The sequence below is a fragment of the Ctenopharyngodon idella genome, chromosome 13 (assembly GCF_019924925.1).
Source record: "Ctenopharyngodon idella isolate HZGC_01 chromosome 13, HZGC01, whole genome shotgun sequence".
Lineage (NCBI taxonomy): Eukaryota > Metazoa > Chordata > Actinopteri > Cypriniformes > Xenocyprididae > Ctenopharyngodon > Ctenopharyngodon idella.
In genome coordinates, this window is record NC_067232.1 from 34,750,028 (window position 1) to 34,777,009 (window position 26,982).

General features: G+C 37.1%; 1 protein-coding gene and 1 long non-coding RNA gene across 2 annotated transcripts in view; one reads left to right on the plus strand and one right to left on the minus strand.

Annotated features, from left to right (window-relative positions):
- The first annotated feature begins 440 nt into the window (after positions 1 to 440).
- actr2b (actin related protein 2b) lies at positions 441 to 25,930 on the plus strand. The gene is made up of 9 exons (XM_051917702.1): positions 441 to 616; positions 5,099 to 5,209; positions 12,042 to 12,257; positions 14,536 to 14,608; positions 14,744 to 14,880; positions 17,940 to 18,089; positions 21,346 to 21,491; positions 21,752 to 21,884; positions 23,313 to 25,930. The coding sequence occupies exons 1-9, from the start codon at positions 569 to 571 to the stop codon at positions 23,481 to 23,483; spliced, it is 1,185 nt and encodes a 394-aa protein (XP_051773662.1). The 5' UTR covers positions 441 to 568; the 3' UTR covers positions 23,484 to 25,930.
- The window catches only part of LOC127525278 (uncharacterized), a 28,108-nt gene continuing 13,867 nt past the window's right edge, over positions 12,742 to 26,982 (minus strand). The window contains exons 2-3 of the long non-coding RNA XR_007933302.1: positions 14,281 to 14,327; positions 12,742 to 14,065 (exon numbers count right to left, since the gene is read on the minus strand). This is a non-coding gene — a long non-coding RNA (uncharacterized LOC127525278). The remainder of the gene's footprint in view (positions 14,066 to 14,280; positions 14,328 to 26,982) is intronic.

Genomic DNA, 26,982 nt, shown 5'->3' on the forward strand with positions numbered 1-26,982 from the left:
AAATTAAGCGCAAACAGTATTTATTAAAAGAACAGCATTTCATACCAGATTTTTATTGTTTATATGAAATACTGTTCTTTTAATAAATACTGTTTGCGCTCAATTTCCTTATGACTCTCTTGTCATTTGTGCCAATTTGAGATAATAAATGTCAACTAATATGTTCTTAAATAATACAATGTGTTTTTTTTTACTCTCTAGAGTACTCTCTATCTCTAGAGTAGAACTTATCAATTATTATAACCTAAAGGCAGAATTGATTAATTACAAGATATTACAGAAAAAGGTGACAAATTATGTAACATACCATATATCGAGCTGTAGAAAATGTGTTTACTACAGTTAAGGCTATATGAATGACACCTCAACTGTCCAATCGTAGACCGCTTGGAAAGTCTTACTAGCCAATCGGGACGCAAGAGGCGGGGCATTGGAAAAAAACAGGCCGATCTGCTCGCTCGAGTGTCTGGAACAGGAAGTAAAACCAGCTGCTGCTGCTGCTGCTGAGTGCGTGAAGCACTTTGTTCAGAAAGTTCGGCTGCCTCTGACGGCTCCGGGGTTTTGAAAGATGGACAGCCAAGGAAGAAAAGTGGTGGTTTGTGATAACGGAACAGGGGTACGTTCGCAACTCTAACACCTGGCATTTATTTTTGGCTCGTTTAGCTTTTGGCTAAAGTTAAATGAGAAGTAAGGCAGACAGACCCCTAACAGGAAGTCATGAAAGCTTAGCGCAGCTATAAGGAATGTCTGACAGCTGCATTGCCTGCCCTCATATTCTTCTCTGCCGAGAACTCGGTGTTATCCGACTGTGAAGTGATTTATGTTTTTAATTTCTTATATTTTAAAAACGGCATATTACACAGTCTGCTTTATATGCTAGTAGCACAGTTGATGTAAAATGTGACGTGATTTGGGTATATTATCTTGATATATATCGCTATTTGACAATATAAACACAGTGGCACACATATAATCATTTTGTTTGTGGGTCGGTTGCATGACCAAAACCCAGAGGGCTCAATCCTGCAGCTAGCAGCGTTATCTCAGCCTGCTAGCTTGCTCCAGTCATTACTATCATAATACATTATTGAGATTAATGTTGCGTTACTATGGCTACAGTTAATCTATGCTGTTCCCATCCATTATGAATGCTGCCTGTTATGGGTCTTCCACTTGCATTGATAACGTTTTGCATATTGCAAGCACCGGGCGATGTTACTTCCTCTCGCGCCTTTAGATTTAGTTTCGGTGGATAGGTGTGTAAATCAAGTTTCACTAATGTTGGGGAAGATCTGTCTTGGTAGATCTTAAAATGAATACATCCTAATAGAATCGATGCCTGATATAATTTGCCCGGGAATTTGGGGGCGTGGTCATCTATCCTGGCGTCATTGTTGGCTAGTGGGTTACGTGGGCAGAATGCACAAAGTGGGATGTGACTGCAACTAATGTGATCAAGGAATGTTTTAGTCGTGTATTTTCAAGTAAATACTAGAAGTGGTTGGGTCAGGACGGCCTATGAAACAGAGAGCCATGAGTCAGAAGGAAGTGATGTCACCTGTTAAAACCACAGCATGCACAGAGTAAGCAGTGTCGGTTGACCAATAAATGAGCCTGAAACCCTTCAGACCTTTTTTGGAATAGCGTTAATATGATAAACAAGTGAAATGAGTTTTATGCAAACATATTTGTTGTTGGTGATGATGATGATTCACAGAGCAGATACCATCAGGAAAGGATGGTATCTGCTCCAAACAATCAAAAGCTATTGTGAATATTTTGGGAGCTTTGGATGGAAAAGTACTGACAAACATCTTAAAGGGTTAGTTCATCCCAAAATGAAAATTCTGTCATTAATTACTCACCCTCATGTCGTTTCAAACCCGTAAGACTTTCATTCATCTTCTGAACACAAATGAAGATCTTTTTGATGACAGAATGCTGTCAGATTCCCTTCCATAGACTGCCATTGCAACTGACACTTTGACGCTTCAAAACGTTCATAAAGAGATTGTAAAACGAATCCATATGAATTGAGTGATTTAGTCCAAATTTTCTCAAGAGACTCAATCGCATTGTATGATGAACAAATTTACTTTAGGCTTTTATTCACATATAAAAATGTACAGATCATCAAATACTGTAATTAACTATAAAGTGCAGCAGGAGTTAGTCCTAAAACCTGAAAACGAGGTGGCATTTTTAAACTTCCGTTTCCATCCATCATGAGTTTTTTAATGTGTTTTTCAGGGTTCGAAATTAACTTTTTTACTTGGTAGCACTGGTGCTCTTAACTTTTTCAAGTTTAGGAGCACCACAAAAATTTAGGAGCACCACAGCTAAAAAGCCTTGTCATTCGCTTGTCGAATAAAAAAGTTGTTTGTCTGGAAAAAATGTGTTGTAAATATAATTTATTCTGAAGCAATATTCCCATCAGTGTTCACTCAGCTTTGACATTTAAATCAGCATATTTGTGATATTTACTCCGAGGGCATTTTTTTTTTTTTTCTTTTTACCTTTTTATAAAGGGCTTTTTCCTCTAATCTTATTAAATGTATGCTTCATCTTTCATTTTAAATTCTTAAATTTGATCAGTAAATTCAGTTAGAATCATAAGACACTACAGGGCTGTTACCAGTCAAATTAAATAATTTACACTGAAAAATTACAACCGAATTAAATAATGTTATGAGATTGTTTTAATTATTTTTGAATATACAATAAGAAATGTTGGAAAGAATGAAACTTTTAAACATGAAACTAAACCGCCAGTAGGTGGCGGCAGGTGACCGTCTTTAGGAGTGAGTCATTGAGTCATTCATTCAAACGATTCATTCAAACGGATGATTCATTCAAGAATGAGGCGGTTGTTGATGAATGGGTCATTGAATTTGACTCATCTGATTCGTTCAAAATGCTGAATCATTCAGTAATGAAAACACGATTGTGTTGTCATGAAATGCGCGATGGTTCTGCTGTGATCTTTGTTTGGAACTATTTTCGCTGCTGACACAGAACAAAAACAGCCACTATTGCGTCTAAAATGTGAGTGATTTCATTTTAACTACTTTTTACGGTTTATTGAACTGTTGTATGAAACCAGTGTCACATTTTCAATCGTGATGGTTTTATTCAGGATTTTCAGGAAAACTATAGGCCTACTCTTGGTCGTGTAATGTTGCTTAACTGTATCATATGTTTTAAATATAAAATCTCAAGTGTTAATTTCGAGCCCTGTGTAACAGTGTTCTTTTCATCATCTCTCTTCAGCTCTTTATATTTTGTGAGGTAGTTGTCACGTGATAACGGAGCGCCGTGAAAGGGAGTGAATGACTGCTAATATTAACCAAACTAAAATCTGCTTTAAACTTAAGAACGTAAAGATGAAGTTTAATTGGTTATGTGACAGAACGGTGGACCGGTTACTGCATCAGCTCACAGCAGGCACATACTGTGCAGTAATTAGCAAACGTTTTGTAGAGAAATGAAAACAGGTCGCACCTCAACAATTATTTGCACTCGCACAAATGCTCCCAGATATATTTTGAGGTCGCAAACATTAAATTTAGGGAGCATATGCAACTAAAATGGTCGCAGTTTCGATCCTTGGTTTTTGGTTTGTGGTGAACACAAGCTCAAGATATTTTCACATTTTATTCTGCAACGTAAAACACATCCCACACATTTTTTTTTTTAGACTTTATGTGTCTTGAGAAAGGCGGTTGCTAACAAGTGGTTAAATGAGACTACAGAAGATGTCAGGACACATCGAACATGAAAACTCAGCTACTTACTAGTCCATTTTGTTTTTGCTCGCACTCTTGTAAAGTATTCTAACTCAACCTTTCCAACTTCTAGATTTGAAATGAAGATTGAAAGAGTTGACGTTGAAGTCATGTGCCTGTGGTGTAGTTCTTCATAGCTTTAGCTTTTTAATTCTGCCAATTGCATTTAGATTTGTGAAGATTATCATGATGAACAAAACGTGAAGAATAAAATTTTTGTTGGTCACAGAGCTTATTTTCTGCAAAAGTCCAAAACCCAATGGAAAAATCCTATTGGGTCATTCCGTGTCAAATCAACCAAATTTCAGAAACTTCCCCGGCTCAAATTTTTGATATAGTTAATATTTTTTCTGAAGAAAGACCAACATAAATGAAGAAGAAAGCCAAAATATTAAATGTCACAGATGTATATTTACTGAGTAATCTTGTAGAGGGGGGTCAAAATGACAATTTTCACCTGAGATTTGGAGCCAATTTACAGTGGTGTAAAATGACGGCAACATAATTTTATTTTTACACAGAGATTGGTAGGTCTATTAGTAAAATATGTTGACGTTAGCAATCTTTGTTGCATTATACGCCAACGGTGACTGTTCAAAAATGGGAAAAAGCACTTATAGTGGTTTTTTTTGTCTGAAGTTTGTATTTGTTTCACCAGAAAAAAAATGATCAAAATCAAAAATTTTGGCTGGGGACGTCTGGTTTATTTGTCACGGAATGACCCTATTGGTTTTTTGTTGAGGGAACCAGTGTGATGCAAACTTCCTGAGTGGCCAACAAAAGTATGTCATCATCTATTGTAGTATTTCATAAAACATATGTTAGTTATAGCATTCTAAAAGTCATTTAAAACAGGCAGTTTTAAAATTGTGATTTCCAGGCCTTTGGTTATTGGAAATGTAGGAAAAATTATATACAAATAAATATTTGTTTTTCTGATTATGCTCATCTGTGGAATATTTTATGACCTAGAAATTGCTATTTTTGAGTGCATTCTCTATGAAATTGATACTTTTATCCGGTAATCACAAAAAATATTAATAATATTTTAATAATATTTTTATTGCATTTAATATATAACCTCTGCACTCGTGGACCATAACAATGACCAATCATCAAGATGTGGTAAAAGCATCAAATATTCAGTTATGTTGTGCTATTTTGTTGTCTCTCTTGTTCAAACAAGTAGAGGATGAACACCAAATTCTTCATTACTTCATTACTTTTTCTCTCTCTCTCTCTCTCTCTCTCTCTCTCTCTCTCTCTCTCTCTCTCTCTCTCTCTCTCTCTCTCTCTCTCACTCAATCCTTTAGTTTGTCAAGTGTGGCTATGCCGGATCCAACTTCCCAGAGCACATCTTCCCAGCATTGGTGGGCAGGCCCATCATCCGATCCACTGCTAAAGTGGGCAACATTGAGATTAAGGTGAGGTTCACACACACACTTGCACTCTACTTTCTGCCTGGTCAGATGATCAATTTGGAGTTTGTTAGAGAATATAGTATATTGAAGGATTCTCAAAAGTAATGTTCAAAACTTGTCTAGCTTAGTTGTTTTAAAGAAAGCCTTCATTCTCTCCTGTTTGACCTTCTTTTTATATTTACGCTCCTTCCTTCTTGTTCTTCACATGGTGAAGTAGAATAACAAAAAAATGGTAAGTGCAGCCTGATGTGTGCTCTGTTTAACACTTATCGCCTGCTGAGGAGAGTGTGTTGCACCGTGCAGTATTTCAGTGGTGTTGCCGATTACTGATCTTTTATTTTAAATATATTCTTGATTTATTTTGAAGAGTTTCTTATTCCTTATAACCAGGACTGGGTGATATATAGACAAATTCAATATTCAGTATAGTTCTATAACTAGTCCTATTTATGTATTTGCTTTGAAATGACATAAAAAGGATGATTTATTTCTCTCTCTCTCTCTCTCTCTCTCTCTCTCTGTCTCTCTCCCCAAAAACAGGAATCATCTTTTCAACCGAACAGCTATTTTAGCAACTGATTTCAAAATGTTTATTTCAAGAAGTAAAGTGCAGTAGAAATGTCACTGGGGGTAGTTCAAAACATTGCATCTCAATCAGCTCCCTAGTTCAGCAGTCAGGACACTGATCAGAGTGTGGGCCATTTTAAGGGCTGTCTCAATCACAACATCCTTCTAGTGCACTGAATGTTCACTCCCTAAAAATTCCCACAATGCACAGTGAAAATCAGGGAGCACTATGTTCCCTTAATGGATGTTCTGAAGCATGAAACACGTGAGCCAACTCAGTTCTGCTGTTGTTCATAAATATCAGTGACGTTGACAATGAGCCTGTTGTCATGTCACCATCAGTGTTTCAATGTGTAGTGAATTTGTCACAATATACTGATGCAAAAGCTAGGGAGCTGATTGAGACACACCGTCGATTCTCTCAGATCGCGTCTTTGATAATGCACACTGCGTGATTGTCACTAACGTGAACGAGCACCGATTTGCCTCCGATTCTGGTGTTTGTTGGCGATTTCACAAAATCTGTCAGCGAGTGAAAATCGGGGCTAAAATCGTGCAGACTTCAACAAATCAACTCGAATTCAGCTTATTTTACCAAAGTTTATATCATTGCAAAATATATTGTGCGTATTCAATATATTGCCCAGCCCTACTTCTAATCTTAGTTTTAGTTTTTGTTCTGTTTGTGTATTGTTTTATCTAAATTGCCACAGTGCATTGCTCAAAGTGCTCTAACACTGCACTTTGTCTTCTGTTTCAAAGCTCCAAATGTCTTTCACAGAACTTGGCAACTATTCAGATCCCCATCAGACATTATAGCTTAATTTCCTCCTCCGGTCCAAAATAGGTTTAGCAGAAGTTGGCCTCAAGATGGAGGGAAATGTTGATGTCTCTGCACTTTGTGTAGCTGCCCGTCATCCTGTCTGTCTGTTCAGTGTCCTCTAGCATCTAGAATAGAATAATGTTTGAGGAACTAGAAGAAACCAATAAGCTCTAAATAGATTCTGATGTGTCAAAAAAGATGCTTTGGTAGGAGTGTTCATAAGATATTGTTTCACTTGCAGAGCTGTTTTTAAAACACTTCTAGACAACCCTGAATGTGCCTTTTCAGATAAACAAAATGTTGCTGAAGGTGTGCTGTACCCAGGAAGTTAGTCAGACAGATGAAATTTAAGGACAGCGGGGCTCCATTGAAAACACATGGCACTACCAGACACGTCCTGTACCGGTGCCAAAGAACACACTGTACTCGTGCACAGCATGATAATCCATAAAATTAACATTCAGTGATTCATTCAGCATTCATGTTTTCTCAGGCAAGCATCTCTGTTGCCAAAGTGTGTATATATATATATATATTTATTAGTCTGGCAAGTAAACTAAAAAATTTACTAGCCAATGGTGATTCTATCGCTAAGGTGTGTGTAGACGTAGAGGGTTGATTGTATATAGCCGATTTTAGAAAACATAATGTTTTCATTTGACATGTTTATCCTAGCAGCGAAAGCGCTTGTTTCTGGATGAATTTGTTGAAACGGCTTGAAAGTCTGATAATGTGTGCTATTCAGTTGTTTAGTTGGGTGTTTATCAACTCCAGTCCTCGGGACCCTCATCCCAGAATGTTTTAGATGTCTTCCTACTCAACACACTAAAAGAGTTTAATCAATTTAATTAGTGAGACATCTAAAACATTCTGGGAGGTGGGCCCTGAGGACTGGAGTTGAAAAACACTGTTTTTTCGCTGTATATTACAAACCCGATTCCAAAAAAGTTGGGACACTGTACAAATTGTGAATAAAAAAGGAACGCAATAATTTACAAATCTCTCAAACTTATATTTTATTCACAATAGAATATAGATAACATATCAAATGTTGAAAGTGAGACATTTTGAAATGTCATGCCAAATATTGGCTCATTTTGGATTTCATGAGAGCTACACATTCCAAAAAAGTTGGGACAGGTAGCAATAAGAGGCCGGAAAAGTTAAATGTACATATAAGGAACAGCTGGAAGACCAATTTGCAACTTATTAGGTCAATTGGCAACATGATTGGGTATAAAAAGAGCCTCTCAGAGTGGCAGTGTCTCTCAGAAGTCAAGATGGGCAGAGGATCACCAATTCCCCCAATGCTGCGGCGAAAAATAGTGGAGCAATATCAGAAAGGAGTTTCTCAGAGAAAAACTGCAAAGAGTTTGAAGTTATCATCATCTACAGTGCATAATATCATCCAAAGATTCAGAGAATCTGGAACAATCTCTGTGCGTAAGGGTCAAGGCCGGAAAACCATACTGGATGCCTGTGATCTTCGGGCCCTTAGACGGCACTGCATCACATACAGGAATGCTACTGTAATGGAAATCACAACATGGGCTCAGGAATACTTCCATAAAACATTGTCGGTGAACACAATCCACCGTGCCATTCGCCGTTGCCGGCTAAAACTCTATAGGTCAAAAAAGAAGCCATATTTAAACATGATCCAGAAGCGCAGGTGTTTTCTCTGGGCCAAGGCTCATTTAAAATGGACTGTGGCAAAGTGGAAAACTGTTCTGTGGTCAGACGAATCAAAATTTGAAGTTCTTTTTGGAAAACTGGGACGCCATGTCATCCGGACTAAAGAGGACAAGGACAACCCAAGTTGATGTCAGCGCTCAGTTCAGAAGCCTGCATCTCTGATGGTATGGGGTTGCATGAGTGCGTGTGGCATGGGCAGCTTACACAACTGGAAAGGCACCATCAATGCTGAAAGGTATATCCAAGTTCTAGAACAACATATGCTCCCATCCAGATGTCGTCTCTTTCAGGGAAGACCTTGCATTTTCCAACATGACAATGCCAGACCACATACTGCATCAATTACAACATCATGGCTGCGTAGAAGAAGGATCCGGGTACTGAAATGGCCAGCCTGCAGTCCAGATCTTTCACCCATAGAAAACATGTGGCGCATCATAAAGAGGAAGATGCGACAAAGAAGACCTAAGACAGTTGAGCAACTAGAAGCCTGTATTAGACAAGAATGGGACAACATTCCTATTCCTAAACTTGACAACTTGTCTCCTCAGTCCCCAGACGTTTGCAGACTGTTATAAAAAGAAGAGGGGATGCCACACAGTGGTAAACATGGCCTTGTCCCAACTTTTTTTAAATGTGTTGATGCCATGAAATTTAAAATCAACATATTTTTCCCTTAAAATTATACATTTTCTCAGTTTAAACATTTGATATGTCATCTATGTTGTATTCTGAATAAAATATTGAAATTTGAAACTTCCACATCATTGCATTCCTTTTTTATTCACAATTTGTACAGTGTCCCAACTTTTTTGGAATCGGGTTTGTACAAAAATAGGTAAGTGTATGATGCAGTGTTTTGAAATTTGTTCAGATTTTAAAAGTCATGAAGTGTTTTCCAGCCTTAAAGCTCAGGGGTTTAAACAAAGTATTAGCCTGAACTTCAAAATATAAATCCTCTTGCACAGTTTTAGATAAAAATTAGTATCAGCCATAAAATCTAGTTTGCAAAATTGTGTAGTTACAGCATAACTAATAGAGGTACGTTCACACCAAGAACAATTTACTATAAAAATACCGGTAACACTTTACAATAATGTTTCATTAGTTAACATTAGTTAAAGTCCCCCTGTAGTCAATAATTTTATCTCTTAAAACTCATCTTTGATCACCAAAATGACATATTAAAATGTTTTTTCCTGTGAAAATTTTTTCTTCATTCCTCAAAATAGCTTGAATGTAACTCTACACCCTTGCTTTATTTAGTATACGCGGATCTATGAATATAGTAATTAGCCCCACCCTCCACTCATTTACACCAGCACTTGGTCAACTTACTGAGGTAAACGCTGCACAATGATATCGCTCTTTACAATGCTGGATACATAACAGTAATTAATATGATTAGCCTTTTGCTTGACTTCGTTATCAAACAGATAATAATGTGTTGCTAATGTTACACAAACCATGTTCACATTCACGAGTCAGACAGCTGACTTCTAAAAATCAGTATCCTTAGAAACGCTTTGAACAACTCAGAACGTCAGTGGAGAAAGGCATAGTTCATCATAACATCGTAATATACATCATATACCCGCTATATTGCTAAATCTACCCAATTTTTCATATCAACAGAAAAATATACCGAGATAACTTGTCTTCTCTTGGGACTCTCCTGCTTCAGAGCGGTCATAGTTAATGCTGAGAAAAATTGTTCTGAAAATGATTCCAATGATTCTTGTGTGTCATTACTGTTATAATTGTGGTGTGGATTTCCCTATTCTCATAGAATTAGAATGATTCATTAAACTTTATAGTTATCATCTTTGGTGTGAACAGGCATTAAAGCCAATGCTAAACATGTGAGGGTATATCTGGGGTAAAGGGTCATCAGTGAAAATTACTAACATGTTGTTGTGCATGGAGATCTGCTGTTCTGTGCATGTTGGTTCTAGTGAACGAGTGCAGCATCTGTCCGTATGCCCATCTCATCTCAGCGGCCGTGTTTACTGTGCTTGAGCTCTCCATGAGCCGTAACGGAGGCGTCCTCGTGACTCATACCCTAACTCTGCACCAGTGGATCAGCTGTGGGACATGAGATTCCCGGTGTCGTGCATCTGTTGTGGAAACGCTGAGCTGCCACATTGAAGTGTTTTTGACAGATACTACAGTGCATCTGGAAAGTATTCACAGCGCTTCACTTTTTCCACATTTTGTTATGTTACAGCCTTATTCCATAATGGATTAAATTCAATATTTTCTTCAAAATTCTACAAACAATACCCCATAAGGACAACGTGAAAGAAGCTTGTTTGAAATCTTTGCAAATTTATTAAACATAAAAAAACAAATAAAAAATCACAAATATGTAAGTATTCACAGCCTTTGCTCAATACTTTGTTGAAGCACCTTTGGCACCAATTACAGCTTCAAGTCTTTTTGAGTATGATGCTACAATCTTGGTATCCATCAGGTTGGATGGGGAGCGTCGGTGCACAGCCATTTTCAGATCTCTCCAGAGATGTTCAATCGTGTTCTAGTCTGGGCTCTGGCTGGGCCACTCAAGGACATTCACAGAGTTGTCCCATAGCCACTCCTTTGTTATCTTGGCTGTGTGCTTAGGATCGTTGTCCTGTTGGAAGACGAACCTTCACCCCAGTCTGAGGTCCAGAGTGCTCTGAAGCAGGTTTTCATCAAGGATGTCTCTGTACATTGCTGCATTCATCTTTCCCTCAATCCGGACTATTCTCTCAGTTCCTGCCACTGAAAAACATCCCCACAGCATGATGCTGCCACCACCAAGCTAACACTGTAGGGATGGTATTGGCCAGGTGATGAGAGGTGCCTGGTTTCCTCCAGACATGATGCTTGCTATTAAGGCCAAAGAGTTCAATCTTTGTTTCATCAGACCAGAGAATTTTGTCTGAGAGTCCTCCAGGTGGGCTGTCATGTGCCTTTTACTGAGGAGTGGCTTCCGTGTGGCCACTCTACCATACAGGCCTGATTGGTAGAGTGATGCAGAGATGGTTGTTCTTCTGGAAGGTTCTCCTCTCTCCACAGAGAAACGCTGGAGCTCTGTCAGAGTGACCACTGGGTTCTTGTTTACCTCCCTGACTAAGGCCCTTCTCCCCCAATCACTCAGTTTGGCCGGGGGACTCGCTCTAGGAAGAGTCCTGGTGGTTCCAAACTTCTTCCATTTACGGATGATGGAGGCCACTGTGCTCATTGGGACCTTCAATGCTGCAGAAATTTTTCTGTACCCTTCCCCAGATCTGTGCCTCGATACAATCCTGTCTTGGAGGTCTACAGGCAAGTCCTTGGACTTCATGGCTTGGTTTGTGTTCTGACATGCTCTGTTAACTGCGGGACCTTATATAGACAGGTGTGTGCCTTTCCAAATCATATCCAATCAACTGAATTTACCACAGGGTGACTACAATCAAGTTGTAGAAACATTTCATGGATGATCAGTGGAAACAGGACGTACTTGAGCTTTTTTATTTTTAATAAATTTGCAAAGATTTCAAACAAACTTCTTTCATGTTGTCATTATGGGGTACTGTTTGTGGAATTTTGAGGAAAATAATGAATTTAATCCCTTTTGGAATAAGGCTGTAACATAACAAAATGTGGAAAAAGTGAAGCGCTGTGAATACTTTCCGGATGCACTGTATATCACTGACCTCTGGTTTTGTACTCATAGCTATGAGCCGAGATGGTTTTTCTAACTTTTGACTTATGATTCCTCAGGATCTGATGGTGGGAGATGAAGCAAGTGAACTGCGCTCAATGCTGGAGGTGAACTACCCAATGGAGAACGGCATTGTCAGGAACTGGGATGATATGAAGCACTTATGGGATTACACCTTCGGCCCGGAGAAGCTCAATATCAACTCACGCAACTGCAAGATCCTCCTCACAGAACCTCCCATGAACCCGACGAAGAACCGCGAGAAGATCATAGAGGTGTGTAGTCAGACCATTCGTCTGAATTTTTCCAAGTCACATTTCACCCTATAATCCAAAGAAAAGAATTAAGAAGTGATTATTTCCATAAAGATAAATGAAGCCTACCCACTCCCCAAATCTGAGTTATTATTTCTTATTTTCTGAAATTACTTTTAGGGCCCTATCATACATCCGGCACAATGCGACAACAGGCACGACGCAAGTGTTTTTTGCTAGTTTCAGCCCGACGCAGTTATCATTTTCACATCGTGCGCCACATTGTTTAAATAGCAAATACACTCACGCCAAACTGTTCACCCATGGGTGTGCTGGTCTGAAAACGAGGTGTGTTCAGGCGCATTGTTGGCGTGGTGCTATTTTGAGGCAACTGAAAACGAAGCGCCATTAACTTTAGACCAGGTTTTTGTTGGTCAATCGCGCAGTCATTTTCAGTTGCCTCAAAATAGCAACACACCAACAATGCGCCTGAACACACCTCGTTTTCAGACCAGCATGTAGTATGCAAATTAGTGCACAAGTATTTATTTATTTATTTTTTTTTATATTTAAAGCGTGCGTTAATAATAGGCACCTATATGCGGGTGTACAACGTGCGTACACTCTGCTTGTTACGCACACAGGGATGCGCAGCAGCACACAAACATGCCAGATATTAAAAATAAAAGGATTACAATGCTTTAGCCTCGCACACGAGCAGATTAGTTTCCTCTCTGGAGAAGCGTTCAGTCTTTCTGCTTGCAAATTCTGCCAAGTAAATAGCAAATCCGCCATGATGCGAGCACACCTGGCTTTTAAAGGGAATGGGAGATAAGACTCTGATTGGTTTATTGCACGTTATGCCCAAAACACACCCTTTACTCATTAAGAGACTAGACTAGGTACAACCCTTTCGGACCACGCCAACCATTTTTTCCGTCAGTAAGCTAGCAAAAGTGGATTCAGAAATGCCCTAAGTGCACCTGCACCATGAGCATTTTTCTGTGCATATAAAAAAAGGTCATGCTGAAAAGGTCATTCAAGTATCTGAGTAATTTGGAGTTTTGATGCCCTAAATTATGAATATACACTACTCTTCAAAAGTTTTAATTTTAAGTCAAGTGAAAGTCAAGACTTTTACATTGTTCCATTTCTATTTCAAATAAATACAGTTCTTTTGAAGTTTCTATTAATTAAAGAATCCTGGAAAATAATGTATCATGATTTCCACAAACATTTTAAACTGTTTTCAACATTGATAATAATAAATGTTTCTTGAACAGCAAATCAGAATATTAGAATGATTTCTGAAGGATCATGTGACACTGAAGACTGTAATGATGCTGAAAATTCAGCTTTGATCGCAGAAATAAATTACATTTTAAAATGTATTCAAATAGTAAAGTTATTTTAAAATGTAATAACATTTCACAATATTACAATGTGTTATTTGAAAACATTGAAACGATCCTTCTGACCCTAAACCTTTGAACAGTAGTGTATTTTATTATTTTTAAGTTTTTATATCACATCCGACATGGTGTGAAAAAGCCTTTTGTCTATTTTTCCCCCCAACATTTCAAATACTAAGTTTTCCTTTTTAATACACATTGTTTAACTGTGTAATTTTTAAATAGTGGGTAGATGTTTTTCTTTGATGCTGAAGTGCTGGTTTTATGGAGACTAGCACCAGCACAGTCAGTTCATCAGCACGTATAATTAGCTGCAGCTGTCGGCTCATCCCAGCGCCCATCATTAGAGCGGCGGGTGATGCTCTGAGTTGTGCCTCTCTGTGCTATTACAGCACCATCCACCCCCTCCATCTGCAGCTGGAAAAAACATCACAGATTTTTTTACTTTGTTAAAACTATATAGCATATAAAATGGGTGGGTGGTGATGGAGGATGCAGAGGACACTCTAACCAATAAGAGGACAGTTTTACTCACATGTGAACAAAGCAAACAATCTACAGGTTCGAAAATGCCCTAAAAGACCTAAAAAACAGACATTTCATTTGTAAAGAGCAGGCACGGGCATTTTTACCTTGAATGTGTGAGGCTTCCGGTGTCAGTTGCTTCCAGTTATTTTAGCTGTAAAAAAACAGTCTGTTATGTTATATTTTATCATATTATGTTTGTTTATTATCATTATCATAAAGACACTGGTTTGTAGCACAAATAGTTTTACGGTTTACTGCACTTCTAGTTATAAGAACTTCTACTATAATGGCTATATGAATACAATTTTTTGTTTTTTTGTTTTTGTTCATTTGCTTTTGTTTGTTCCACTGCACTTTAGGTCATGTTTGAGACATACCAGTTTGCAGGTGTTTACATCGCCATCCAGGCTGTGCTAACACTTTATGCTCAAGGTGAGTTATCCTATGTACTGTTTTAACTTTGTAACATTATTGCTCAAAATGTTGAATTGGCAAACATTTTATTGCACCTAGTGCGTCACTTATTTCGGACATTCTTTCAATACTTGTCTGTTGTGCTACACCCAGGCCTTTTGACAGGGGTGGTGGTGGATTCAGGCGATGGCGTAACCCACATTTGTCCTGTGTACGAGGGCTTCTCTCTGCCCCATCTTACGAGGAGACTGGACATTGCGGGACGTGACATTACACGCTATCTCATTAAGGTACGAAATATTTCACTTAACATTCTTTTAACCAAGATGCTGAAGCATATAAAGGGTCTAATTTCACTTCCTCATTTTACATGTAAGAGCTTATATTTCCCACGATACCCTAAATTGCCTTAATAACATGTTAAAGCAACTACTGTTATAAGCAACTACCTATGTTATCCAGTCTTGGGGGCCATTTAAACAGGGCATGTTTCTGTGTTTAAAATTGAGAGACACAGGGTAATGGAATGAAAATTAAGCAAGGTATAGAGCTCATTTAACTTATTTTTAACTTGAGAGCTTCGTTTTTTAAAATGCTGTGTCATGTGTAAGAAGCAAAATATGCAAGACTCGAGGCACAGCTGTCAAACACGTCTGTCTGTGTTTTCAATGGAAAAGCAGTGCACTGGAATGGAAAAAACATTCTGTTTGAACAGCACACATACTGTATTGTGATTTTAATATAAAAAGCATTTGCCGTATTTTCTGGAAAATCAGTCACACCTGTCCTATAAGGTGCATTGGGTCAAAATTTATTTTTGCAAGGAAAAAAATGCAGATATGTCACATTTTATTAATACATTCAGAAATGTAAAATATCTCTAAATCAAAAGAAATGTTTACAAATATTATAACATTATAGTTCCCCTCACTCCTCAACAAATCCTTTAAATTTAGCAGTATTTAGAACAGAACAGGAATGAAAAATATTGGTATAAAACAAATATAATTTACAATGGCATTCATTATAAACAACTTTTATTAAAAACACCAAACTAATTTATTTAAAGCAAAATTGTAAGCATGTGGGAAATTAATGTAGAAACAAATAAACGTGTGCTCATGTAGGCTACCTCTCACATCATGAATCCAAATGTGTGCTCTTTGTGCATGTTTTGTGTACTTGGTGTTAATTGCATTATATAAGTCACTTTGGAACAGGGCTTAAACACGGGAAAAGAAAAAATCAATCGGTTCACTTTGAGCAGAATCTGTATTTTACATTACATTTTTTCTACATTACCATTTTGAAAACGGTTTGATTACAAAAAATACCAGTTACATTTCTTTCTCTTTTTTTCTTTTCTTTTTTTTTTTTTTTTTTAAAGTCTCCCCCCCCCATACTTTAAACAAGAAAAAAAAAACTTTATACTAAAAGAGCTTTTATACTAAAAGAGAACCTCATAACTCCAGTGAATCCTCAAACTGTCGGCAAAACCTCATACAGAAGCTCCACCTGCCTCAATCGTAAATTAAATGCTGCACACATTTTGGAGACGGTATCTGCTTCATTGCAGTGCAAGGATAAATAAAGAACTGGTTGTTTGAATAAGTACAGTGTTTTCTTTTCTCAAATATTTGTAAAGGCTAATATTTTATACATTTGAGGAGCAGAGAAGAGTCTTAGTCTGGTATTTGCCATGTAGTCATAGCCAATATAGCCTATGCATAGCACTTCATCTTTTATAACACAAGATTTTGGTCAAATATATTAAACCACAGGAAAAACCCATAGTGCCCATATATAGCTACAATACACTTTGTTAGCTGTAAGTTAATTAAAATGTAATGCGATGCACTTACTGCCTCAGATGCAGTTATTCTAATGACTGACAAGAACACAAATCCACATTTGCTGGTGAAAACTCCATTTGATCTTGATTTTGGTCAAATGTTAACATTATAATGATACATGCAAGTGTCTAACCATACATAAAGCCACAATACTAACTTTGACAACATGGTTTAATTATTTAAAAAAATACTTTTTTTTTTTTCTTGAATTGTAGTGCACTAACCTGCAATTTTCGCTACTTTCAAAACACACACCACACTGGATATTACCTGCCATTCATTTTCACTTAAATGTAATGCGTCAACGGTTGGTGACATATCCTCAGAAAAACTCCTGAGATCTAAAAATGGCAGCGCATTGCCATGGCAGCTTACTTATGATGACTTGACAACTGAGTGCAAATATTTCTCCGATGTTGGATGCATCAATGTCACATTTGCATAGGCTGTAGTATTTGAATTCATGATTGGTTGACTGCTCAATTAAAGGGTTAGTTCACCCAAAAATGAAATTTCTCTCATTAATTACTCACCCTCATGTCTTTCCAAACCCGTAAGGCCTTCATTCATCTTCATAACCAATTTCAAGGCCCAGAAAGGTTGTAAAGACATTGTTAAAACAGTTGACATGACTACAGTGGTTCAACCTTAATGATATAAAGTGGCAAGAATACTTTTTGTGTGCAAAAACAAAACAAAAATAATGACTTTATTCAACAATTTCTTCTTTACCCTGCCAGACTCGCATGCAGTTGACGCAGTGAACGCAGTGCAGAGCTTCCGTGTTTACGTCAGAACGCAGACTCATGATTGGCCGGCTCCTGCATCAGCATCACACGCATGCATCAGCGTTGGCCAATAATAAGCAGGCGTTCGGACGTCAATACAGAAGCGCTGCACTGCGGTCACTACGTCAACTGTTCCTCCTCTCTTCCTGACAGGGAAGAGAAGAAAATGTTGAATAAAGTTGTTATTTTTGTTTGTTTTTTGTGCACAAAAAGTATTCTCGTCGCTTCATAACGTTAAAGTTGAACCGCTGCAGACACATGGACTATTTTAATTTTTTAATGATGTTTTTACTACGTTTCTGGGCCTTGAAAGTGGTAATAATGTTGCATCTGTCTGAGGCCAGAAAGCTCTCAGATTTCATCAAAAATATCTTAATTTGTGTCCCGAAAATGATTGAAGGTCTTACAGGTTTGGAACGACATGAGGTTGAGTAATTAAAATATTAAACAGAAAGATAAAATAACGTTATTGAACAGTTAATTTCAAATAAGTGTTTATGTTCAGAATGATTCAACTTGATTTCGTTTTTATTTGTTCCTGTTAAAATTTCTTTCATTTCCATTTTTTGTTTTCGTTCCTTGAACCAGTTTAGAGCCCTGCTTTGGAATATATAAGTTACAACACTCGTCAGATGATTTAAAAAAAAAAAAAAAAAAAAAAAAAAAAATTATAAGACTTATGTATGTTTGATTTTTGCCATCACACAGTTGCTCTTGCTGCGAGGTTACGCCTTCAACCATTCAGCAGACTTCGAGACGGTACGCATGATGAAGGAGAAGCTCTGCTACGTGGGATACAACATCGAGCAAGAACAGAAGCTCGCCCTGGAGACCACCGTATTGGTGGAGTCCTACACGGTCAGTTTTATGTGACTCTGGGAAGAATTTCATGAACCGTTTTAACGCAAGGTTGCATTCTAAAAAGGTGTTAACAGCCTGCCGGGTGAAAGTATCCTTCTTGCGGAGATGTTCGAAAGTAACAGTTCACATGTTACAGTTTGTGAGGCAGAAGTTTTTCTGGCTGGAGGTTTTAGTATGTGGTTTCACAGATTTCCCACTGGGACGCATAAGTGTTCTGCGTTTCCATGGTAATATGCTTTTTGGATTGGATTTAGCAGCAGGGAAATTCTTCAGTCTACACTTTGACATCCTGTCTGTGAGATGCCACACACTGCTGGATTCTGATTGGCTGCTGTATGTGTAATTAAGCAGAGTGGCCTCAAGGGGGCAACAGTTGCTGACAAGTTGGTCAGAGTTTTACATGTCACATAAGCTGGGCAAAGTTCCTTCTTTTCTTTGAGTTTGTAGGTATGGGTGTGATGTTTTTCTTTTGATTTAATTTCTGAACTTCTTCTTTTAGAGGGCATTAAAAAAAGAGAGTCAAAAGAAGGAGTTTTGAAACAAGGAAGGCTGTGTGGTGTTGAAGTTGCTTAACCAGCATGTAACATCATTTCCTGCGTGGCCACAATCCTTCCCCAGCTGGGAAGCTCTGCATTTCCGACCTCTGGACAGTCCTCAATGGGCTCTTTATATACTCCCACGCACCCTGTCTCCTTTTTCTCATTAGTCATCACAGTTAGGCTCGGTTGTGGGTTACCCTTCAGACCTGAGACTTTGTTCAGTCTAACAGGAACATCTCATGATCAAGGCCAATTTGAAGTAGTGAGGCGTGTGATAAGAAAGTAGCCGAATGTTGACACGAGGTGTGGTTATATACCTCAGTATTTATCATCCAGGTTACTTATCATAAATCATAAATAATATCTGTCCTGTTGCCACTGGAGACAGTTCAATAATGCAAGTCACAAATCATATATACATATACATTACTGTTTAAAAGGCTTTGTAAGCTTTTAAAAAAAAAAAAAAATTAAAGGCACAATATGTAAGATTTTTGGATTAAAATATCCAAAAATAGGGCTGCACGATTAATCGTAATCGAATCGAAATCGCGATTTGGCTTAGTGCGATTATGACATCACAAAGGCTGCGATTTTTAATTATATAAATATGTACACAGCGTGTTAGTGAAGAGCTGCTCTGTGATCAGTAGTAAATGACGCTCCATCTGAGAGCACTGCATAAGTAAAAGCAACACACGTCAAATATACAAACTTTCCTAACATGAGAAGCCTTTATGAACTTCTTTTCTAACAAAGACAACATTTAATGTGTTTTTACTCCAAACTCACTTCATAATGTCAGTTGAGTGTTTGAAATAGCATTTTGATTAGCATTGGATTATAAATATACTTTATTATTACGGAAATACCCGAGAAGGCTTGAAGAAAACATATAAACCATGTATTGTTGTCGTCTATTTATTTTATTAATGTTTAATCAATCAAAGCGTTTCTACCTTCTTTTATTCAGTCACAGCGATAGCATGATGGCCATTGGGGATTTCCTGGAACAGCTTTTGTTGTATTGCGTATATTTGGAGTATCTGCTCAAGGGCGCCCTCCGGCGTCCAGTATGAAACAGACATGTTTAGTGCCAAGTAAAGCTCACTCAATCCTATTCAGGGTAAAAATAGGAAAAATAATTCCTCTCTCTAAAGAACTTTAAGGGGAACATATAATCAATATGGTTTTCTCGAGCGTACATAAGTGTACAGGGTTTTTTTTTCACAGTGGATGCATAAGAGGCACGTAGTTCATATTAAATACATGGACTCCATTTTTGATTTTGCATACCTCCTGACAAAAATAAAAAAATTATTGAGACAGATTTTTATTATAATAATATAATATTTGATAATAAATCCTTAGACCTTTCTAATGATTTTTAGACATACTGCTTGCATGTTAACAGGTAACCCCACATTTTGTCATACAAGTTTTAAATATTATTTTCTTAATTATTATAGTTATATTTATAATTAAATACTAATGCTAAATACTTTAATAATGACAGTTATTACAACAGTAATATTTCTTATTTGGTTTAATTTTTTTTTTAGTAATAATGATAATAATAATAATAAAAATAATATATTAGCCAAAATTAGTCAAAATAATATATTGGCACAAAATTTCGGGCCAAATTGTGCAGCCCTACAAACAAGCAAAACAAGCCTGGTATTGTTTATATATAATTATATATTGCATTTTATATATATATTTTTTTTTTTCATTTGTTTTATAAAATCACATTTTAAATCGCAAATCGCAATTTTAACCAGAAAAATAGCAATTAGATTTTTTCTCCAAATCGTGCAGCCCTATCCAAAAAGCACTATAAAAGTGTTAGATATTTTGTTGACTTGTGTACTTACATTATCCCAAATGTTTCCAAGAATGTTTAAATCCAGAGAAATAAGCAATTTTAACCAGGACACGGTTAAAATTGCTGCTCCACTGCTCTTGAGCCATGTGTCGCACTCGTCTCTCATTAGCAATCGCTTTGTTCCACTCTAACGGTTTTCAGCCACACCTTGCTTCATAGTACAGTAATGTTAATAAATCCTTAATTCATTAGCTCATACACGAATATGATTTCTGCCCGAGTCCTGTCCCGATTCTTTTTCCATGAGCTGTAGAAGTGAAGACAACACCTCCCATGATTCCGCAAACTCAAGGCGACTCAATAAGCGACCTCTAGAGATAAAAATTACATATTGTGCCTTTAAAGGGATAGTTCACACAAAAATGAAAATTTTGTCATCATTTACTCTCCCTTATGTTGTTCCAAACCTGTATAAGTTTCTTTCTTCTGTTGACAAAAAGAAGATATTTTAAAGAATGTTGATAACCAGACAGTTGACAGCACCCACTGACTTCCATAGTAGGAATAAAAAATACTGTGGAAGTCAATAGGTGCAGTGAACTGTCTGGTTACCAACAGAAAAAATAAACTTATACTGGTTTGGAACAACATAAGGGTGAGGAAATGATGACACAATTTTCATTTTTGTGTGAACTATCTCTTTTATTTCCTATTATCCTATTATTTAACTCGGAGATGCAAAAATAGGGAGGATCACAAATCTTGTCTATGACGTCTTTAGGGAAGTAGTCATTTTATATCAGAGCATTCTATTTGAATGTTCAATAAAGCTCTTTATATTGACTGATTTACAACCCTAAACTGTTTTATATTTTTGTGTCTCCAGCTCCCTGATGGCCGGGTTATTAAGGTAGGAGGAGAGAGGTTCGAGGCCCCTGAAGCTCTGTTCCAGCCCCATCTCATTAATGTGGAAGGAGCCGGAGTGGCCGAACTTCTCTTCAACACCATTCAAGCGGCAGACATTGACACCAGGTGAGCTCTAATTTCACACCACCAGCACTTCCTACAGTTGCTGATAGGATCCTGCCTCCAATATACACTCAGTTATGTGACACTAAAATAAACAAACCATTCAATAACATGATAATATAAAGATGAACACTTGGTCTTGTCGTCCCGTCAATTTAGTAACTTCACCCTTTACCCCTCCAGTATCAATGAACCTCACTGTATGTTTTTATCTGCCCATCCTCCCCTCCTGTGCTTCCCTTCTCTCTCTCTCTCTTCCTCAGGGCTGAGTTCTATAAGCACATTGTTCTGTCGGGAGGATCTACCATGTATCCTGGTCTGCCCTCTCGACTAGAGAGGGAACTTAAACAGCTTTATCTAGAGCGGGTACTGAAGGGTGATGTTGACAAGCTCTCGGTAAGTTTGCCCAATCAATGCATGTGTAAATGTGTCAACCATCAAACATGTGCCCAACAATAGCCCGTTTGCATCTGAGTTTTAACAGCTTTGACAGTTTTAAGTAAGGCTGGAGGATATCGTGCTCATAATCATCCTTTTTATTATGGGGCAAAACATAAAATGCAGTGCAATACAATGACGATTGAGAGATGAACAAATAAACATTTCTCAAAAGCCTGATGGATGAAAACCGATGTATGGATAATCAAGTAAACCTGATTGTTTCAGTATACACTGCCCTCCAAAAGTTTGGAAATGCCCTAGAAAAGTGGGGTTTTTGACAATATTGGCATGAATCCTTTTTAATTTGTGATAATTTTGCACTTATAAGGGACAACACAAACTACGAAAACATATTTTATTACATAAACAGTTTATACATAGAAAAAATGAAATCAAAATGAAAATTATTATTGCTGGTCTTCAATGATAATGTCAAGTTACTTTAATGTATTTGCACCAAAAAATGATAAGGATTTATGCTGATATCGTCCAAAACCACACTTTGCCAGGGGTGTTTCCAAACTTTTGGAATGCAGTGTATGTTCATCTTGAAATATTACTAACATTATAAAAAATATTTTCATGTTTACTTCATAAAAATCAGTAAAGATTTCACGATCTGAAGGGGGATGTTTTTACAATTATACTAAAAGCCTTTTTACTTGCTAATAAAAGTATAAACTATCAGTCAGACGACAAAGATTTTGTACAACCAAATTTTCAGCAAAGTTTTGATGATTTTAGAGGTCTTAGAAATTTGCATATCAAATATGATACAGTAGACTTTATAGGGTTAGGCCGAGATGGAAGAAAGTATTTTAACTTTTTAGAAACACTTTTTAGATGTCGTAATGCCTCCTGTGCACCAGCAGGTGGGGCTGCATTACCTGCTCCTGTGCTGGTAAACAGTTCATGGTTATATGCAGACTGCCCAGCTGAACTCCATCTCATTTAAAACCTGGCCATTGGCCTGGAAAAGCATTTTGGGGAGCCTCAGAGTGGGCCGCATGTCAGGCCGCTATATATAGATGATCAATTTCAGATGGCATGCCCGATACGGCCGAGCGACGTGTCTGTCTGCCTATCCCCAAACTGTTTTTAGGGCAAATTAAAAAGCAATCGAGTTTACATGAAGGCCTCCATGAGACCCTTTCAGCCACCTGTTTATAGTCTGAGAGCGGATGAACACAGAATGGCTCCACATACACTGTACACCTCATTATTCTCCCATTTGGGTTTGCCGCTCGATTCCCAACCGGACAGTGTGCTTTTTATATGTATTAAAGAGATCCATTCAAACCGTTTTCTGGTATGTGGGTCAGTGTCCATGCTATTCCACTCCTCTGAAATTCTCGTCACGCTGTCTATTTAATACCCCCATAGAAATTCAAGATCCGAATCGAGGACCCTCCCCGCCGCAAGCACATGGTGTTTCTGGGTGGGGCAGTGCTGGCTGACATCATGAAAGACAAGGACAACTTCTGGCTGACGCGGGAGGAGTATCAGGAAAAGGGGGTGCGCGTTCTGGAGAAGCTCGGCGTCACCGTCAGATAAACAGGGAAACGACCCCTGATCTATTTTACATCACCCATCTCCTTTGTTCAGTTAATGAATCATGTCATCAGGTGTGGATTTATGGGTTTGAATTATGAAGGGTACTGGGGAGGTTTTGTATTATGTGTTTCATTTGGTCCTCTGTCACTGCACTGACGTACAAGTGCAATCGGGTCATTCCTACTTTGCAGTACATGTTCTTGTCCCTGTCATATAATAAATACATTAATTTTATAATAATATTCTATATATACTACAGTTCAAAAGTTTGGGGTCGGTAGGATCTTTTTATGTTTTTGAAAGAAGTCTCTTATGTACACCGAGGGGGCATTTATTTGATCAAAAATACAGTAAACATTGTACATAATATTGTGAAATATTATTACAATTTAATGTATGCTAATATATTTTAAAATGTAGTTTATTCCTGTGATGCAAAGCTGAATTTTCAGCAACATTTCTCCAGTCTTCAGTGTCACATGATCTTCAGAAATCACTCTAATAGGCTGATTTGCTGCTCAAGAAACATTTCTGAATATTATTATCAATGTTGAAATCAGTTGTGCTGCTTAATATTTTTGTGGAAACCATAATGCATTTTTTTTTTTTTTTCAGAATTCTTTGATGAATAGAAAGTGTAAACAGCATTTATTTGAAATTAAATTTTTTGTAACGATTTACTGTCTTTACTTTCACTTTTGGTCAATTTAATGCGTCATTGCTTAAAGTATTAATTTCTTTCAAAAAATATAAAAATTAAACATTCTTACTAACCCCAAACATTTGAACGATAGCTTTAAATTACTAATTATAAATATGTCTTAATATAGTGAATAAAATATGAATATATTTTTAGAGTTTTAAATGATTTCATCACTTTTTAACGGAGTGCTGCACTCTGTTAAAAAGGGGGGATATTATTTAATTATTAAATATTTAGTAGTTTATTTTTCCTGACGTTATTTTTGGTAGGAAAACAGCAGCACAAGCATCTTTAAGTATTAGCAATGAGTTCTGTGATGATTTGTGCTATTAGTTGGTTTGTGTTACTCCAAAACACTTCAACTATTTGATAAAATTACAGAAATTATGATATTATCATAATTATGAAAAAATTAAAGAATCTTAAAACAATTACTTTGAAGTGTCAGTGTCAGTAATGGCCAACTTTAGCTTTTAATTTCCATCCAATTAGGCATCTTTTCTTTTCATTTGTCTAAATAATGTTTTATTTTTAAATTTGATCTTAGCTTGAACATGTTTCTAAACTCTTTTACAGAAAAACTTCTTTAAACTACAACACAAGCATATTCATTTACGTGAGCGAGCAAGAGTACCGCATGACAGGAATGACCCAATCAGTGATGAGCAATAACAATATGTAACACCAAAGCTTACAAATGGTTATGACAGACACCATCATCACTTCTGTATTACTGCAAAGACTAATAAAAGCTGTAATGAATCCTTGCCGCACCCCGTTCATGACTGGATGTGTTGTACTGTATGTCAGTCCGGTGACAGAGAGACAAATGTGTTATCATCTGTGTGTAATGTAAAGGCAGAAATAAAATGCATTTTTTCCAGAGGAAATGGCTGTTCTCTGCCAGTTACGACAACTGAGCAACCAAAACTTATTGCGGTAATTTTGATTCCAATGTGGTCATGGAGCTTTAGCCCTGTAGCTGAAGGGAAGCCTTTTTGCTGTTTCTGTCTGTCCATTCTGTCCTGTTTCCCTGCTATTGTGTCGTGTGCTTGTCCAGAATAACAAGAGGGACTCCAGTTACTGCTAAGTGTTTTTTTTTTTAGCGTTTTGAGAGATTGAACTGAGAGTCTGTGGGATTTTTTGCTAATGTATTTATCAGGCAGGCTAGTCTTCTGCTATGTCTGCCTTTAGGAAATTGTTTAAGCACACTTCAACATGCATTCAACAGTTGCAACTGAAGTTTTATGTTGCTGATATATATCAAAAATTTATATATTAAGAAAAGGGTTTTTTATTCTCTTAGCTGTCCATTTGTTTTTGTTTTTTTCACTTGCAGTGCTGTGTCTGGCATAGAATAAAATAAGAATAAAAATAATAAAGAAATATTCTGCAATATCAATCAGACAGTTGCTTCAATTTATTCCTAAATTGATGATCCGGGATGCTAACTGATCTCTAACTGAGGTTAGAGAATAAATCAAATATGGATCATATTGTTTGAAACCGATTGTTTATTAACATTCAAACAGTACATAACAAAAACTTTGGTAATTGCAGTGTTCTGCCTCATATTGTCTCATTCATATTTTAGAGACACCACATGTTTGTCCAATATTATTTTATGTCCAGTGCCAATCAAGATGTATGTAACTGGATCTTTTCCCTCTTATACTTTTTTTTTTTTTAATTCAATCATAGTGTAACTGCCTAATGGTGATTTAAATAAAGAATGTGATTTATATATTTTTTTTTTTTGCTGTGATTTGTTCTTTTTTTTTTTTTTTTTACCCCAGCATCACACTCAAGTTGACGATCAAAAAAAAAAAAAAAACCCAAGAAAATTTAAAAATATACTATGTACTTTTGTTTAAAATTAACAACATTTAAATGAGTCAAAATATCATCAATCCTTCATCCAAAACGTATTTTTGTCGTACTCTGATTCACTATGGTAAGCCTATTGTAAGCGTTTATGTTTTAGACCTGACGGGATGGTTTTCGCGGGAAATTGCGTATATGCGTCACTCGCCCGTGCGTTTCTCGTTATAGCCGTAAATAGAAAAAGTTGCTCTGGCTATTAGGTTAGTTGCCACAGCGAGTGACAAAGGTTGACATGGAGCACACTAAACCTCAAACCTCTGAACAAGAGAATCTGCTGGCAAAAAGAGAAAGCGACAGAGCTCGTTATAAAGTGAGAATCAAGATTGGCTTGGCTTTTCAGAGATGGCGAGGGAACTGAGAGTTTTTATTTACTCAACAGGTGAGTAAGGTATTTTATTGAACAGGTAAATTGTCAAATGTAACACTCTAACAGAGTTCATTGTAAAGCATTATCTATTGTGAATGATTATAGGCTATTCCGCAATCACGCAGAGCCGAAGCTCAAACAAAACAATATTCTTCCGCGAAATGCATGCAGTTTTGTTTTTTAACCGCTAGAGGGCCGAAAGATAAATAGTGTACCTTTAACTTTCTGTAAATGTTTTCCCATGATCAAACGTTTGTAAATGAGTAAAATGTCACATGATGGTGGGATGGTGAGGGGGGCATCACAATAGTGTTCTTGTCTTGAAGCATATTTCTGAAATCACTGATGATTGTGATAACCAGGGTAGTTAACTATTGTCAGGTGTTTGAAGCTTGCATGAGTGTATATAGCCTGAAAAAGCACCTTCCTGATTACTTTATGGCATCTGAGATAATTTGATGAGATTTGCAAATGGTGGTTATAGAACAATACTGGCAGCTCTCACTAAGTCATTGTGTAGTAAACTGATTTAATGTGGAATGCTT